The 15,560-nt window shown below is 44.4% G+C and overlaps 3 protein-coding genes across 4 annotated transcripts; 1 reads left to right on the top strand and 2 right to left on the bottom strand.

The window, feature by feature from the left end:
* Window positions 1-923: 923 nt before the first annotated feature.
* Window positions 924-8,490, bottom strand: fnbp4 (formin binding protein 4). 2 transcript variants are annotated; one of them, XM_030425188.1, is made up of 17 exons: window positions 8,281-8,490; window positions 7,693-7,770; window positions 7,472-7,599; window positions 6,787-6,955; window positions 6,506-6,653; window positions 6,251-6,353; window positions 5,802-6,146; window positions 5,483-5,675; window positions 5,230-5,369; window positions 5,043-5,147; window positions 4,601-4,734; window positions 3,434-3,594; window positions 2,453-2,757; window positions 2,208-2,331; window positions 1,787-1,980; window positions 1,511-1,668; window positions 924-1,397 (listed from the first exon to the last, which is right to left on the bottom strand). In XM_030425188.1, the coding sequence occupies exons 1-17, from the start codon at window positions 8,402-8,404 to the stop codon at window positions 1,307-1,309; spliced, it is 2,700 nt and encodes an 899-aa protein (XP_030281048.1). In that variant the 5' UTR covers window positions 8,405-8,490; the 3' UTR covers window positions 924-1,306. The 2 variants fall into 2 exon arrangements, with proteins under 2 accessions (XP_030281048.1, XP_030281049.1); XM_030425189.1 differs by lacking the exon at window positions 5,043-5,147.
* Window positions 8,491-8,522: 32 nt separating this feature from the next.
* bscl2 (BSCL2 lipid droplet biogenesis associated, seipin) lies at window positions 8,523-11,419 on the top strand. The gene has a single exon (XM_030425190.1). It carries the CDS (start codon window positions 8,826-8,828, stop codon window positions 10,095-10,097), a length of 1,272 nt encoding a protein of 423 aa, XP_030281050.1. The 5' UTR covers window positions 8,523-8,825; the 3' UTR covers window positions 10,098-11,419.
* Window positions 11,420-12,084: 665 nt separating this feature from the next.
* Window positions 12,085-14,931, bottom strand: lrrc10 (leucine rich repeat containing 10). The gene is made up of 2 exons (XM_030425191.1): window positions 14,738-14,931; window positions 12,085-14,553 (listed from the first exon to the last, which is right to left on the bottom strand). Exon 2 carries the CDS (start codon window positions 14,440-14,442, stop codon window positions 13,579-13,581), a length of 864 nt encoding a protein of 287 aa, XP_030281051.1. The 5' UTR covers window positions 14,443-14,553; window positions 14,738-14,931; the 3' UTR covers window positions 12,085-13,578.
* Window positions 14,932-15,560: the final 629 nt, after the last annotated feature.

The raw sequence follows: 15,560 nt of genomic DNA, 5'->3' as shown, positions 1-15,560 counted from the left end.
GTGATACTGTACCAGTAGTTTTTTTTTTTCGCTCAGCTTTATTGACAACATGGAAATGAGAACAATGGCACAAATCAGTGGTCCTCAAACTTTTCCAGTCACAAACCACCCAGAAAAATCAGGTTTGTGTTCAGGTTCTCCTCCACCCACATACAGCACCAGGAGGGCTGAAAGAGTTTTATTTATTTTTTAAAATTAATTCATATGTGTGTATCCAGTTTGATCTCTCAAAAACACACACATAAATCACTGGCAACGCAATGTAAATATTAACCTCCTGTCTAAAAGTTTTAATTTGACTTTTTTCCTCCACAACCTTTTTGAGACCTCTGGAAAAAACATGTACAATATTATGTATATACATATATGGGAGTTTATTCTATTTCTTACATCTTAATTATATTGTTTACTATTGTTTTTTTGTTTAAATACTACTGTCCTTTGGAAATAAGTGTGTGACCGAGTGCCAATGACAAACACCTTTTTTTCTTCCAGTTATTCGAATAGGCATGAACATTAACACTATCTTATGTTCTTGCTAACAACATAAAAACATTAACCTAGAACAAAGAAGGCAACAAATACTACTAAAATGTAATGTATTGGCCAATGCATCTTAATAGTGTGTGGATGGTATTGAAGATTATGAAACTGTCTAACAGTGTTACACCCTGTTTGTCTAACTTGTCATGTACATCACTCACCATCACACTAGATTTAAAAAGCTGGAACACATGTCTAATGAAAATGGGCAAAGGAAAAAAATTGCATGCAACTTGTCATTTAAGAACTTTTGTTTTTAATGCATAATAAAAATACAGAGCACATAAAAAAACAAACAAATTAAAGAGATGACTTTGGAAAAACAGTTTAATAACTTTTTACAAAATGTACAAGTTCAGTTATGTTCCCTCCCCTTCCAAAAAAAAAAAAAAAAAAAAAAAACTTGACTTATACAGTTATTAATTTTTATGTACACAGTTGTAAAAATGTTCAATAAAATAGACAATCCCTCCAAACAAACTGTGGTGGTCATCTAGCTGGGGGTCTGTACATAATGGTGGTGGTGTATTTCTGATGAACAAGACATTTGGCACATTTACAATTGTGGCTACAAAAAAGAAAACAAAACAAGAAAATAACATTCAAACCCCTCTGGTGGATGGCCTGCCATGTAAGGGCCTCTTCATGTCCATAGATCATTAAAACAAAACTTAAGCTGGTGGAGGATGATCTTAAATGGTAATGGTTGGAGTGGATTTTATAAAAAAGAAATGGTGGGCATGTGTATGACCCAAGCCGGATGTTACGTGTTATTCGTTAACTTTCGTTTCTTTATCCGGGTCCGCCAGTCGTCAGGAAGTGCCTCGAAGTTGGCATTCTTTGAAGCTTTCCCTCTGTAGAGTTTAACAATACAAACACAGCACAATTTAGTGAAGGAAACAGTGTAGCTACATCTTTATATCATCATCATCATCAATTTTTGCAGTCAATCCAAACTTAAACATACGTCAAGAACTGCTGTTGCTTCCAGTCCTCGATGCTCTTCTTGTTAAGCTGATCTCGGTCCTCGTCACTGGAGCTGCTTTTCTCTTCCTCATCCAGCTCCTTCTGGATGCTCTGCCACTTCTTCACCAGCGATGGCATTTTGATCTTACTCTTTTTTGACTACAGAGACATAGAAGGACAGAATTACACTGTGGATTCTTTTGGACGTTATATTTAATTAAAAAAAAAACTGGATAACAACGATGGCTTAGAAAGAAACATTAACTCAGATACGAACCTTATCCTTTTTCCCTTTCTTGGTCTTGTCCACGGGGAGAGCTTTAGCTGCAGGTGGCTCATAGGGCGGCTGGGATGGTGGCAGTGGCGGTTGAGGAGGTAGGGCCGGGACAGGCGGAGGAGGAGGTTCACATGGGACCAAAGGAGCAGCGACGGCCGGCATTCCCCAGTAGGCAGTTGCTGAGATTAAAGGGGCTGCAGACAAATAACATGCATTAGATAAACACTTGAATGTTGCTTAAAGTGGCGCAACTACTTCTTTGAAATAGCACCTCTCACTACTGTGTGATGTTAATGTGGTGTGACCTTTATCCATGCATATACTTCTGACACAAATGCTGGTTTTACAAATATGCATGTTTGTGTCTGATATGATTAATTTGCACTGTTACTGCAGATGTTGAGTAGTGGTATATTTTTACCAGCGGTGGCGGCAGCAGCAGGCTGTGTGTAGAGGATGGGACTGCTGCCAATCGTAATGGCTTTATTCAGCTGACCGGCTTTACGTTTCTGACTCTTCCCCAAGGTGCTCGACGACTCCACAATCTGTGTGAGTGACAAGAAATATGACGAATGTTGACAGCAGCGGTCCTCTTTTAATCTGAATTCACATGTAGCATTATCAACAATTAGACTAATGAAAGAAGAAACCTGATGACTCTCATACCTTCATGCTAGCAGTGCCTGGAGGTAAAGGAGGCCTCACGCCGGCATCTTCCTCTGTTCCAGGTGCGGGAGGCTCCCCGTCGTTATCGTCATCCATCTCCATCTCCACCTCCATGATCTCTCCATCGCTGTCTGGAGGTGGAGGGGGTGGAGGTGGGGAGCCTGGTGGGAGAGGTGGAGGCGGGGGGTAGTGGGAAGGTGGAGGTGGGCTGTCAGGAAGAGGAGGTTGAGACGGAGACCAGAAGGTTGATGCACTGGGCTGAGGAGGTGCTGGTGGAGCAGCAGCAGAGGGAAAAGTAGAAGATCCTGTTTCATTTAAAAAAGGAAAATAAAGGTTAAACTTGTTAGGGAGGAAATTTGTTTTGTCACACAGTTTGTGCTTCATGCAGCAAAGCCATGTTCATAGCTAAATAGGAAACTTACTGGAACATAAGTAAACATTTTCCCCCCCAACAGTCAAACAAGACGCTTAAATGCAACGTAAGAACCGGCCATCTGTCGAAGGTAACTCCAAACAAATATGGGGCAGCACATCTCCATAGTAACCATCACCTGTTGCTTTATGTACTCTTTGCTTTAGCAGTCTATAGCTATATGAAGCTGCCGTTAGACCTGCAGCAGGTGGCCCATTAGGGGGGTCTTTATATTTACAATGGGCAATGAAACTGGCTCAGCAGCCTCTCAAAGAAAAGGCCGGATTGAAATTGAACACAGTCTGACAGCAGGGAATTTCAGTTCCAAGGTGACTATTTCCTTCTAGACATTATGAGGGTATTTCGTCTTAGGTATTAAACAAAAAAAAAGGAGCTTATAATACCTAGCAAACTAATCTCCCATATGCATCTTCCAGCTCTTAAGCTCTTTACATTCTGTTGAACATTTATTTATTTGTGTTTTGTTTTAAACAGATTCTAGTACATTTCTTACACACTGCACCATTAACAGTTGGTCAAAGTCACAGCAAAAGTAGACATCGACTGACCTGTGGCCCCAGCAGCAGATGCAGACGATGTTTTGGTATCCCCTTGACTGGACGTCTGTGTCTGGCTGCCCTTCAGGTCCTCCGAATTGTCCTCCTCTGTTGGGAAATCCCACTGGGAGGCATTGGTCCGGTCGTTCACATAGAAATACCGCCTGTGCTCTCTAAAAAGTGGGACAACAGAGATAGAGGGCAAGAGTCTCAACGACCGGCCTAGAAACTTGCTGAGTGGCATGATACCCTGGGACAGTGGGGGCAAGGGAGTGGACATAATAGCCACAGTAGGGGGCAGGAGTGTTGGTATGGACGGCGACTTTAGCCATCCAAAAGAAGAGCCCAATTAGAGTGTGGTTATGGATGTGGATAGGGAACCCACCTTGCTCTCAAAAACAAAGAAAGCAAAACAAATCATCTCTAGGTCCTGAAAGTAGCATTCAGCAGCTCACACCATGGTTGTCACATTTGTTCCGTTTAAGACAACCATTCCCTCCCAGACACAGGAAGACGCCAGGGAGGAAGCATCATCATTGTCATAATCAACAACCATAGGTCAGAAAATAACAAGCACACAGTCAACTCATTTTACATCAGAAAGAAGAAAGTAAAAAAACAGGAAGACAAATGAAATAGAGTAGGTCTGACCTGCTGGATTCCCGTCATTGCTCCATCTTCACCTTTTATTTGATGCAGGACACTCGACGATTCCAGGGCATCACTCTGTCTGCATTGCATTCTGGGGGTTGTAGTCCTGAAAAGTGCAAAGCTCTCCCACGCAACCAACCTTCCTACCACATACAGTACCTCCCCTCCCAATTTTTCCACTGACTGGACCGATAATCAGTCTACAAAACGCCCTCACAACAAAGGGCTTTAGAGTCTGTGTTACAGGGACAGGGAGTCCTCTCTGTGGCAGGTTTATTTAACAGGAAGCAGGCTGGCCCAGAGTGGATGCTCCCTTACCAGTATGTGCAAGGCAGAGTGCCAGGATTGCATCACAGAAACCTGAAGAGTCTGTTTCTGGTAAGTATTTAGATCCTCTCGGACTGGTTAAGCTTCTCCCCAAGTCATGATACAAAGTCTGCAACCTCGGCACTGAGGGAGTTGTTGTCACACGGTAAGATTTTTGGGGGACGAGGGAGTTTAGAGATGTGAAAGGTAAGGAGCGCGTACCTGTCCCAGTGGCAGGACCAGCCTTTAGGTGTGGCGTTAAGTTCGTAATATTTTATGTGTTCGGCAGCTTCCTGCAGCCTGCGGCGAAGATAGACCCCGTTCAGAGCGCCCTCCCTCCAGTCAGCGATCCGAGTCTGGGAGAGAAAAACGCAAAAGAGAGAAGAGTGAGATTGAAGCCCAGAAAGTCGAGGTAAAGGCAGATAACAAAGACAAAGGAGCGACAAGACAGACGAGGACCATGGAAGAGTAATTACATTAAGTCTCCAGTATGACACCTTGTGATGGATTATTATGAGAATTTTAAATATTAAGTACTAGCACATGGCTGTGTGCAAAATTATATGAAACAAAATTAAATGTTTAATATTTTAACAGTCACTGGGATAGCTGCATCTGGAAGCTCAGATAATACTGCTGAGAGACTGAACCGTTATCCTCTCACCTCAGTTTGTAGCAGAAGCAGCTGAAAGTTTGAGATCGCCTTTTTGTGTATCCCCAGGAACTCCATCTTGCTGGTTAAGGTGTTTGCCAGTTGTCCGATCTGAAACTATACGTTTAGACCATCAAAAGCATGTCGTAAAAGGAGACTGCAGCAATTATCATGGCAGTAACAGTAACACTATCGTTACCTTGAGCTCAGGCGTTTCCACTTTGAGCTCAGCAGTTTCCACCTCTTCTTTAACGATGGGTTTTGTGCCCAATTTCTCCTCGTGACTGTCTGTCTCTTTGTCTTCTCCTTCGGCAACACTCTCAGTGACTTTAGCAGGTGCTACAAGACACAAGTGAGGCACTCAGATTTGCAGGAATCTTTGCCTAAATAATGCATCATGTGGTATTTTTAATGCATTTTTACTCCGATAGCATGCAAATACTCTGACTCACCTGTCTCTGTGTTGTCCTGCACATCTGAGCCTCTGCTGTTGGAGTCAGGGCTGGGAAGAGAAGGAAAGGCAGTCTTCCACCGGTTTTTCTTCAGTATAACTCCGCGAGCACCAGAGGCTTCTTGGCTCGTCTCAGAGCAAGGACTGGAGCCCCCTGCGCTCCCGTCGCCTTCCTCCAGCGCTCGTAGCTCAGCCTAAGAACCAGACAACAGGTTACAGCCAGGTCACGCTGACAACATGTTTCCACTCATTCTGAAATATCACTGCTGTACATGAGAAAACAATTCCTGCCAGGAAATCAAAGTTTCCCTCCCCCTCACCTTTTTCCTCTCCAGGGCCAGTTCCAGCTCCATTGTGTCCTCCTCTGTCCCCTCCTCAGCATCTGAGTTTTCTCCTGACTCCTTCTTGGTGCCAAGATCTTTCTGCACAGCGGCGACAAGGTCGGTGTCCCGCAGAGGGGTAGAGGGGGATCCTGCAGGGCGAAAACCTTCCCCATCAGAATCCAGACTGTTCTCAGCCTCATCCACACCTTTAAGCAGTCTTTTTCTCCATTTTTCTTCAGCTTCTTTCACTTCAGAGGGGATCAGAGGACCCAGAAGAGATGCAGCCACTCCGCAGCGCTCCTCCTCTTCACTTGTGAGGCCTACAACACTCTCGATTACCTCCTTTCAGACAAAACATGAAGCAGTATGTTAAAACTTAGAATAAGAATATACACACCACAGAAACAATCAGATGCACATGTGTGATGTACTTAAGTTAAACTTGCCTTCACTTTGGTCTCTTTCACCAATATTGGAGCTGCAGCAGATGCAGCATTTGCCTCAGCGGGATAACCTGCATGTGCTGTGCCGTTGCCATTCACAGCAGCGCTACAAGGAAAAATACCAAAGCACATTGTACACAGATAATTTTTTGCACAGGAGACAACACCAAGAAAAGAGAAGACAAGGCTACATCACATCATGCAAGTACACCGATTGTAATTGTCGTTTAAACATTGTAGTAACACTTTCTCTCCTACCCGTTGGAATACTGCCCCATGCTTTGCATCTGATCAGCCAGATAGTGTGGCAGCTCCCAGGACACCTCGTTGGACAGAGTGTTCCAGTAGTAGTAGCAGCCGGAGTTCTCGTCCCAAACTTCCTGCCAGTCCCCCATCTCTACACCCACTGCAAAAAAAAAGGGAAATTCATGAGATACTTATTACTTGACGCTATATCCAATTTGCTTTCTTTCTTTATGAACAAATTATGATTAATCTGGCCACGCACACTTGATCTTAAATACAGCACAGACAGTTACCTCCAGCGAGTGAGTACTGAGTATTGTACTCAAACTCTGTGCTTTGTTGATTCGGTCCTTCACCGGCGGCTGGCTGCTGAGCCTCGGGTCTGGGAGGGTCAGTAGGTGGTGCAGAAGGACAAGATGCTGCATCATCTGAACCTGGCTGAGTGGTGATGGCATCGATTTCCTGTGGTGGGTAACAACAGCAACATGAGTTTTGTGCTTACTTTCAAGCACATGCTTTTATTTCTAGGAATGAACAACACTGTTTTAAAAGCACTCACTTGCAACCGTTCACTTTACATAAGTAAACTGATTTATTAATGAAAACAGGGCTGTTAAGTCTTCCATTTGCTTTGCAGTGTTTCGACTGATCCATGTCAACTCTTTACATATAGCATTTCATTTTAATTAGGACTGCATACTCATAACAACTTTGTGTTATGTTGCTGCACTTGTTAGTCAACAAAAGCAATCCGGCTTTGTACTGTGGATTATATTTCTGTATCTGCTGATAATCAAACATTTACATTATCGGTTATCGGGCTGATAATGTATCTGTCCTATATATATGGTGCATCCCTATTCACATAGTATAAACTGATTAATTTCCACATGTAAAAATTAAACACAAGCTTAACAAAAACATCAGTACAGAGTCAAGTGATCACAACAAACAAGACACACAGCAGATTATACTCACAGCCATGAAGTTGGCCAATGTACTGTCGATGTCATTTGACTGGTTGAGTTGAGGCTTTACAGTTGAACCATGAGAGTCTCCATCTTCATCATCACTGTCCTCATAGGCTCCAAGCAAAGATAAACCCTCTACAAGGGCAGACAAGACAACGTTGATCAATACAATGGCGTTATTTCCTTTAACACACACACACACACACCTACATATATAGTTAATGTTACCTGTGGCTTTCACTGCGGAAGTCTTCATGGTTGTGTTTCTTTCCTTCACGAATCTAAAGCCTTCACCCTCCTGCTCGTCTGCAAAAAAAGCAAATAAACAAAAACGTCAGCTGAGCGTTACAGTTCCTGAGGCAAGCTAGCTGCAGCGTTAGCCATTAGCATCCACACATTGGCTGTCCTCTCATGCTCCCCGGTAGAGAAAGTCAAATGTATTTACCAGTATTAGTGTAAAGAAGGTTAATATAATTTAGATAAACTGGTCAAGTAATTTGCTATAAGCCTATTTTGGCAGGCTCCCAACAACTGGCTAGCTACTCACGTTAGCTTGCTAGCGGCTATCTTAGCACGCTAGCCGATAGCCTCAGGTCGATCGGCTTACTAAATACAACGTCATGAGCATTAGCTATCATTTAAGTTAGCCATATCTCGACGAGGGTGTATATTTGCACCAGATGTTTACTATATTCGGCAGCTAAATATCGTTATTGTTAAGCAAATCAGTTCCAACCGGATGGGCCCATTCTTCACACCTCGAGTGTTTAGCATTCAGCTAGTCTGTGGCTAACAAGTCAAAAAAAGAACAATTACCATCAGATCCCGAGGGCGCCTCTTCCCGCTCCCCGGCAGCCCCACTTCGAAGCCCGGGGGGTGAGAGCTGTAGTATCGTTCTGCGACCAACTGCTCCTCCGGTGAGACGACTTTTCTTCCCCATCGACGTCTGTCAGACTGACGGCCTGCTGCTCTCCTTCGCTGGCGTCGTTGTTGCGGCTCCTCTCTGCTGCTGCGAGCTGGCACAGAAGAAGAAAATCAACTTCCGGTTCACGACGCGGTCATGTTTTTGTGTTTAACGGCAGCAGCTTCCGGTAAAAACAAGCTAGCTAAGTTGCTGAAGAGCTTAGTTAGACACCTTCAGGGCAAGTCAGTAGAAAACATCGAAATTCAACGTTTAGAAGGGGATATTTTGAATTGTCGAGTAGCTTATGGACTAACGTTAAACTCAAGGACGTTAGAGTAGCAGCAGCTAGCTTTAAAAGCTAAACCGGCACTTTAGCTTAAGTGCGTGTGTGTTGAGTTAACATGGGAGAGCGAAGATAAGCAATTAGCTTCACAGTGTCGAAGGGAAACACCCACTCATGTATGAACATAAAGAGGACCCACCACAGGGGCAGCAGTCGACGGGACTGGGAGGAGGAAGAAGCGCCCAGACCAGGACCAGGATAACGTCGGCTGGGTCCGGATCAGACACGATGGGTCGCACGGTGGGACCGGTTCTACACTGGGTGCAGGATGTGGCAGCTGTGACCCTCCTCAAAGCCCGGCGCACTTTATTTCAGGCTGCCATCCTGTTGTGTTCTCTGGTTCTGCTCCTCTGGGTGTCCATCTTCCTCTATGGCAGCTTCTACTACTCCTACATGCCCACCGTGAGCTTCTCCACCCCTGTGCACTTCTACTACGCCTCTGACTGTGATACCTCAGAGTCAGGGCTCTGTTCATTCCCCACGGCCAACATCTCCTTCATGAAGAACGAGAGGGACCAGGTGATGGCTTACGGGCAGCCTTATCGTGTGTCTTTGGAGCTGGAGATGCCCGAGTCTCCGGTGAATGAACAGCTGGGTATGTTCATGGTCAGGATGTCCTCTTACACCAAAGGTGGGAAGACCGTCTCATCAGTGGGGCGATCTACAATGCTGCACTACCGCTCCAGCCTTCTGCAGACCCTCAGTACTTTCCTGTTATCTCCTTTCCTTCTCACCGGGATCTCTGAGCAGAAGCAGCTCATCGAGGTGGAGCTCTACTCGGACTACAAGACGAATGCTTATCAGCCCACAGTCGGTGCAGTCATTCAGATCCACTCCAAGCGAGTGCAGATCTACTCAGCTCAGCTCCGTATCCACGCGTACTTCACCGGTATAAGATATGTTTTGTACAACTTCCCCCTGACCTCTGCGGTGATCGGCGTGGCCACCAACTTTGCCTTCCTCAGCGTCATCGTGCTGTTCAGTTACCTGCAGTTCTTATGGGGTGGGATCTGGCCCCCAGATCAAGTAAGAGTCAGGGTTATGATTGGTGACAACACCCGCATCCAGCAGAGGAGAGAGGAGGCTCGCAAGCGCATGGAGAAGGAAAACTCCCAGAAGGAATTAAATGCCCCTGCAGTGATTGGATCCACGACTGAGGCATCTGATTTCTCGGGAAATGGCACGGTGGTGGAGCCGTCGTCAGAGAAGCCCTCAATAGTCCCAGATGCCTCAGAGGCCGATGTGCCAGATACCAAGGAGGAAGAGTCTCATGACTCCAAAGGGCCCCAGGAGACGGAGAGCTCTGACGTGTTGGATGGAGTCCAGCTGCCTCAGCAGGGTGAGACGGCACTCCGGCAGAGACCTGGACCCTGGATGAGCCTGTGAACCGGGCCACCGCACATTGTTAGAGTACCTATCATATATGCTCACATGCCACAATCGCTATTGAACGTGATTTGGCAGATACTGACTGACTCAAGCAAAACCCACTGTTTGAGTTGGCCTTAATATAGATGCATGAGAACCTAATACTTGTGTTGTTTTAGCTAATTAACTGCAGCTTATTGTGTTGTGTTGGGAACACTTTACCTCGTTTCTGTCTGCTTATTTTTGTGCTCTGTTGGACGCCTGCCCCAAAGAGAACAGCACTTGTTGAGTCTTAGGTTTCTGCTATCTAAGTGTGTGTGATGTCAGGAGGTACTACATTCCAGCTCTGGCTTGTTCGACAGTATTGCCAACAGGAATTTGGCATCACCTTCAACAATTGAACACACCTTCATAAAGATAAACCTGCCCATGTTTAACAGCCCTGACGTTGTGTAAGGTGGCTTTTGGTTACATAATGACCAGGCTGCAGTTGAGAGCGCACACATCCAGACACTCCTCTCAGAGATGATTCTGTCTTTCAATGTGGCTGCACTGCACTTGAAGCAATATTTTATTCTGGTTAAAGTTGGCATTTCCAAGAAAAATTGCACCCCGACCTTTTAGAGGCTACACATAAACCATCCTCGTGATGATTTTATTTGAGAGGCTTTCTTGGAGCAATTTGATTTGGAAAGCGTTTCTAAAATAGAGTCTTTGTTTTAAATAACTTCCTTGAAAAGAATGTGTGATCAGTCCACACTGAAGGGACAGAAGACACTTGTTGCTTTTCATCTTTTGAGATAGAAACATTCTGTCTCAAGTTTAACGGGCAATTTAACTACTGTGGCATATTTAGTTCTAATTTCAGTGCTTTCACTGATATACATTTTGTACTTTACACTTTAAAGTTCTCAAAATGGTATTTATTGTGCTCTCCTTACAGCAAAGCACCAGGATGTTTTAGATGGGTCTCTGAAGAACAGTTTGCTAATATGTATGTTAACTAAAGATGTTTATATTTATCACAAAACAGGATACAGTATAAAAAGGGTGAACAAAGTTACTGTTTTGAAATCGATGCTGGTCGTGCTAATAAAGTGAAGGTGACGCAGGAGTTGTTGATAGAGGCTCCGTTTATTTAAGCTACACTTGAGTGGAGATTTGGGTTTAAGAAAGTGAAAATATGTGTGATTGTAGGATTTTGTACCAAAGATAATGGCTCATAATGCACTCATCTTGGTCTTTGTCATGTCATGACCCTGTAAATGCCTCTGAAGTTATATGAGCACGTGTTATTTATGCATTTAACTAATTAAATAAACACACAGCGTTCACTTCTTTTTCTTCTTTGTTATTGTCTTTCCTACCAAACTGGAGGACATCTCTGTCAAATGATGATAAATAAGGAAACCGCTCAGAATGTTTGTGTGAACACAAATCGCCTAATTTTGGCACTTGAGGCAAAAGTAGCAAAAAATGTACAAAGTGTCCCCTGATTTGTGAATTATACGTGAGATTTGGAGACTCAAATCTGCAGATGATGAGAACAAGGAAAAAAATGTTCTATCCAATATTGTTGTATGACATGAGATTAAGTGTTCAGTGACTAATAAAAACCTTATCTATCACCTCAAAATGTTCATGGTTGGAAATGGAAGATATTAAACATTTATTTTTCTTAACACGACACACATACACTTCAGATTAAGTTACATTCATAGCATGTACCTTTTTATACTACCTTTAAAAAAAGGATTAAAACCAGTCAATCTTAGGTGATATTAAATGCGTGTTGATCAGAACTTGGTCAGTAAAGTTTCTGTGTGTCGAGTGAAGAAATGTAAAGCGACAAGAACAACACACACTCATACTTCTGTGCAATCGATAAACACGCTCCATGCTACATGTTTCCAAAGGTAACCAAGCTAATGACATTAATACAAGTTGAAATAATCAGTGATGTTTGTTTGTGACGCATCAAACTAGAACAAAGACATTGTAGATGTGACAAATTCAGAAGAACTTTAATTATAAACTTCCTCACACTCTCCTCACCGTTCAGGCGTGCAGTGTGAATAAATCATGCAGTTAATCTTTGACATAAAGTACACTGCGTATGATTTGAAAGACAGAAAGAAAAATATCTTTATGTGCTCACAGAATCTCACAATCGAGCAGTTGTTGCAGCCGAGTTGCTTCGTGCGTTCGTGCGGGTTTGAAATCATCACATTTCCAGGAACACGTCTGGTGAGCAGCATGTTCTTAATCAGTTTTTCATGCATTTCCTAAAAAGAAATTCAAAACTGCACAAAATGTTACAATGTGGATGACATTTAGTCTTGTTTACACAACGTTTCCATTATACTCTGCTGAGCATTTGGAAAAAAGCTGCACTTAGGATCTGCGGCAGATTGGAACCTCATGGTGATGATATTAAGGCCCATTAGCGGTCTTTATTCAAAGCCACATCCCCAATCTATCAGATGAATTATGCATTGCTCTGGATAAGGAGTGCACTAATTGACTTAAACCATCCATCACTGGTATTAAAAACCTCACTGAATTTAGCCTCAGAAGGTACCGATTCTATCTCAGACTCCGTGTAATGAGTCCTTTTTCTTTTTCTCGATCGCATCATTTCCCCTTTTTGCTGATTTAGTCGTTTTTTGTTTAGCATCTGCTGACATCAGGGCTCAGAACAAGTTCCTACATGAGCCACAATAAAGCCTCAGCAAAGAAACATTATGTAGAAATTGGCATTTTGTGCGATTTGACGCACACCCTGCGGTTTCTGAGTGCAACACCACTGTTGTAATTACAAATCCCAGATCTGTAAAGTGTGTGCTAACTACAAACACAACTCATGACATCATAACAATGTTATGTGTTGAAGTGAACATGTGTAATGCTGTGATCTGACCCTGATGGGTGAGACAGAGACACCATTCACCCAATTACAAGACACTGAACCATCAACATGATTTTGAAGCTGTTATTTGAAGGTAAAAATGTTAAATAATGTTGCTTTAATAGAAATGAACGGATGGATTGTTGTGCAGACACACCACTAATAAAGCAGGAATGCATGCTTACAGTACTGTTTCCCTACAATGTGTAAAGTTTTATAAAATCATAAATTAATGTGTCTTGTTCCATAGAATAAAACAGTTAAAAAACTTTATAAATAACACAAAAATTTAATGTGGAATCTTACAGTGTCACTGATCATTTGAAGACATATACAGAGTTTTACAAACAACATTTAATTCAGTGTTCAGTAACCAAACACAACACTTTTGTTTTCAGGATTCACATTTCCCTTTTTTTCACACAGACCACCCTCTTGTATCTTTAGGCTCATATGATTTTCCGTAACCATATAAGGTCCAGCCGTCAGCCTGATGTACAACACACCACTCCACTTTAAGTGTTCCACTTGAACGTCATCCTGTCCCGCCGGGCCTCACACCACAGCTGGAGGTCACTTTGTTCCTTGACCCTAAATGTTGTGCTCCTCCTCAGTGTGCGCTTCTACAACCTCTGCTGTAGTCTCGCTCGCTGCTTTCGACCCTTCGTCCTCCTTTTCTTCGTCTGCGCTGTCGGCCCAGCGCCCGACTCTTCGGACCCCCTCTGCCACTTTCGGGGCGTTCACGCAGGGGTTGTGGTCGTATATGACGAGTTTCAAGCCCTGCAGGTGAGACAGGCACGGGAAGCGGCGTATTTTGTTCCGATCCACATCAATGACGGCGAGAAAGTGCATTTCCAGCAACACTGGCGGGAACTCTGCCAGCTGGTTCCCTGCAAGCCAGACAGTTCTCAGCTCCTCCAGCCTGCTCAGCTCTGTAGGTAAACTCTGTATCTGGTTATAACCGAGGTGCAGGGTCTTGAGATTAGGGAGCTCGCAAACCACCGCAGGGAAAACAGTGAAGCAATTAGTCTCCAGCCACAGAGTGTTAAGTTCCTTGAGATCACTCAGCTCTCTGGGGAGGCTGTAAAGCCTGTTGTTACCCAGGTAAAGGATGCTCAGCTGGGGGAGTCTGCAAACGGCTGCAGGGAGCTTTTCAAAGCAGTTAAAGTCCAGGGCCAGGAGCTGCAGCTTCTTCAGGCCCTGCAGCTCAGCAGGTAAACTGCTGAGGTTGTTATCACTCAGGTAGAGCTTCACCAGCTCATCGAACACGCAGGCCGCGATAGGCAGCCGACGCAACTGCCGGCTGCTCAGGTCGAGGGTCCGATCGAGTGGCATCTCCTTCAGGTCGCCCACTAAGAAGCGTTGGCAGCGCTCTGAGGGAATGAAGGCAACGACGCCTCGCATGGCGTTCCCCATCTCGCTCAAGGTCTCTGACACACCGCTGGTCCTCCACATCAATTCAGTGCCAGACTGAGGTTGCACTGAGGTAGGCTGTTGATGTCTCCACGTCAGTTTGATGGCAACCCATTAATGCTCCTTCACCGCATTCCCTCTGGAGTTATTGATCTTGACAATATGAGAAAACAAAACAAGTTCGTAACACTGCCTGGAGTCTTCCTTGTGGTACTGCTTCAGCCTAAGAAGCTGCACGTGGCAATAACATGTTATGAAGCATCACAAGTGGTCAACGAGAAAACAGAAAACACAATATGCATCGCGATGATCCCAATCAGAATCGAAAGGCACCTACTTTCCCATGTTTTTCCTGCTGCTGATGACTCTCAGCATCTCCTACAGTAAGCGATGTGTTTATCCAACTTAATGAGCTGAAAACGTATTATATTCTCTGGGCAGATATTCCCCAGTGCGGTCCTCTCACTGTCTCTCAGTGGCTCCGAGCTTTGCCCTGACTTTCATGGCGATAGCAACCACGAGCTGCTCTCTCCTCCCCATTTGTGCCTAATGACTTTCCCCCCTTCTTTCTCCAAGATGACAGAGGTAGGAGGGAGAGAGAGAGAGAGACAGGAAGGGGCAGGGTGCCACGGGTAAGCATAAGAAGTGCTCTGTGATGAAAGAGCAGCGAAGGTCATTTACATTCTGTTTTAATCGGGCCGAACGCAGTTCTGGGTCTGTGCCACCGGGCCAGGCGAGCGGGCCGCTGCTGTGGAATAATTTCAAGAATTTGTCAGTGTTCACAGGGAGACCAAAGAGGGAGTTTGTATGTGTTGTGCTCTGACGTTGATTGGAGGCTGTTTTGTTTCTGCCGGGAGAAGAGAAATGACGCTAAATGAAGTCCCAGAAAGAACGTAGAGGTTTACTGAAGTGTGGACTTCACCGTTCTGGCCACTAAGAAGTCCAGACTTCAGTTACCACGGCCACTCTGAAAATCCTCCAAATGAAGGTGCTGAGCTGCAACAAGTGGCGTGTCACTCCACCTGCCTGAGGTGTGATTTCCTCACGCTATCTCGCATACCTTCATTAGAACTATTTTCCAGCGAGATAAAGCTGAGAAGGAATTTCATTTTTCTTATCAGCAGGTTTGCGGCTTGTCTGTTTTCACTCACTGACACGCT

The sequence above is a fragment of the Sparus aurata genome, chromosome 8 (assembly GCF_900880675.1).
Source record: "Sparus aurata chromosome 8, fSpaAur1.1, whole genome shotgun sequence".
In the NCBI taxonomy this organism is placed as follows: domain Eukaryota; kingdom Metazoa; phylum Chordata; class Actinopteri; order Spariformes; family Sparidae; genus Sparus; species Sparus aurata.
Note: the sequence above shows the minus strand (reverse complement) of the source record. Positions and strands in the feature narration are given on the sequence as shown.

Bases quoted from the DNA above. Each gene is read 5' to 3' on its own strand.
- fnbp4 (XM_030425188.1), bottom strand. From the start codon at position 8,404: ATGGGGAAGAAAAGTCGTCTCACCGGAGGAGCAGTTGGTCGCAGAACG. The intron at 6,654-6,786 runs GTAACTGTCTGT...TTTTTTTTGCAG, and splicing joins TCAGTACTCACTCGCTGGAG to TGGGTGTAGAGATGGGGGAC. The intron at 1,669-1,786 runs GTTCGTATCTGA...ATGTCTCTGTAG, and splicing joins AGAAAGGGAAAAAGGATAAG to TCAAAAAAGAGTAAGATCAA.
- bscl2 (XM_030425190.1), top strand. From the start codon at position 8,826: ATGTATGAACATAAAGAGGACCCACCACAGGGGCAGCAGTCGACGGGA.
- lrrc10 (XM_030425191.1), bottom strand. From the start codon at position 14,442: ATGTGGAGGACCAGCGGTGTGTCAGAGACCTTGAGCGAGATGGGGAAC.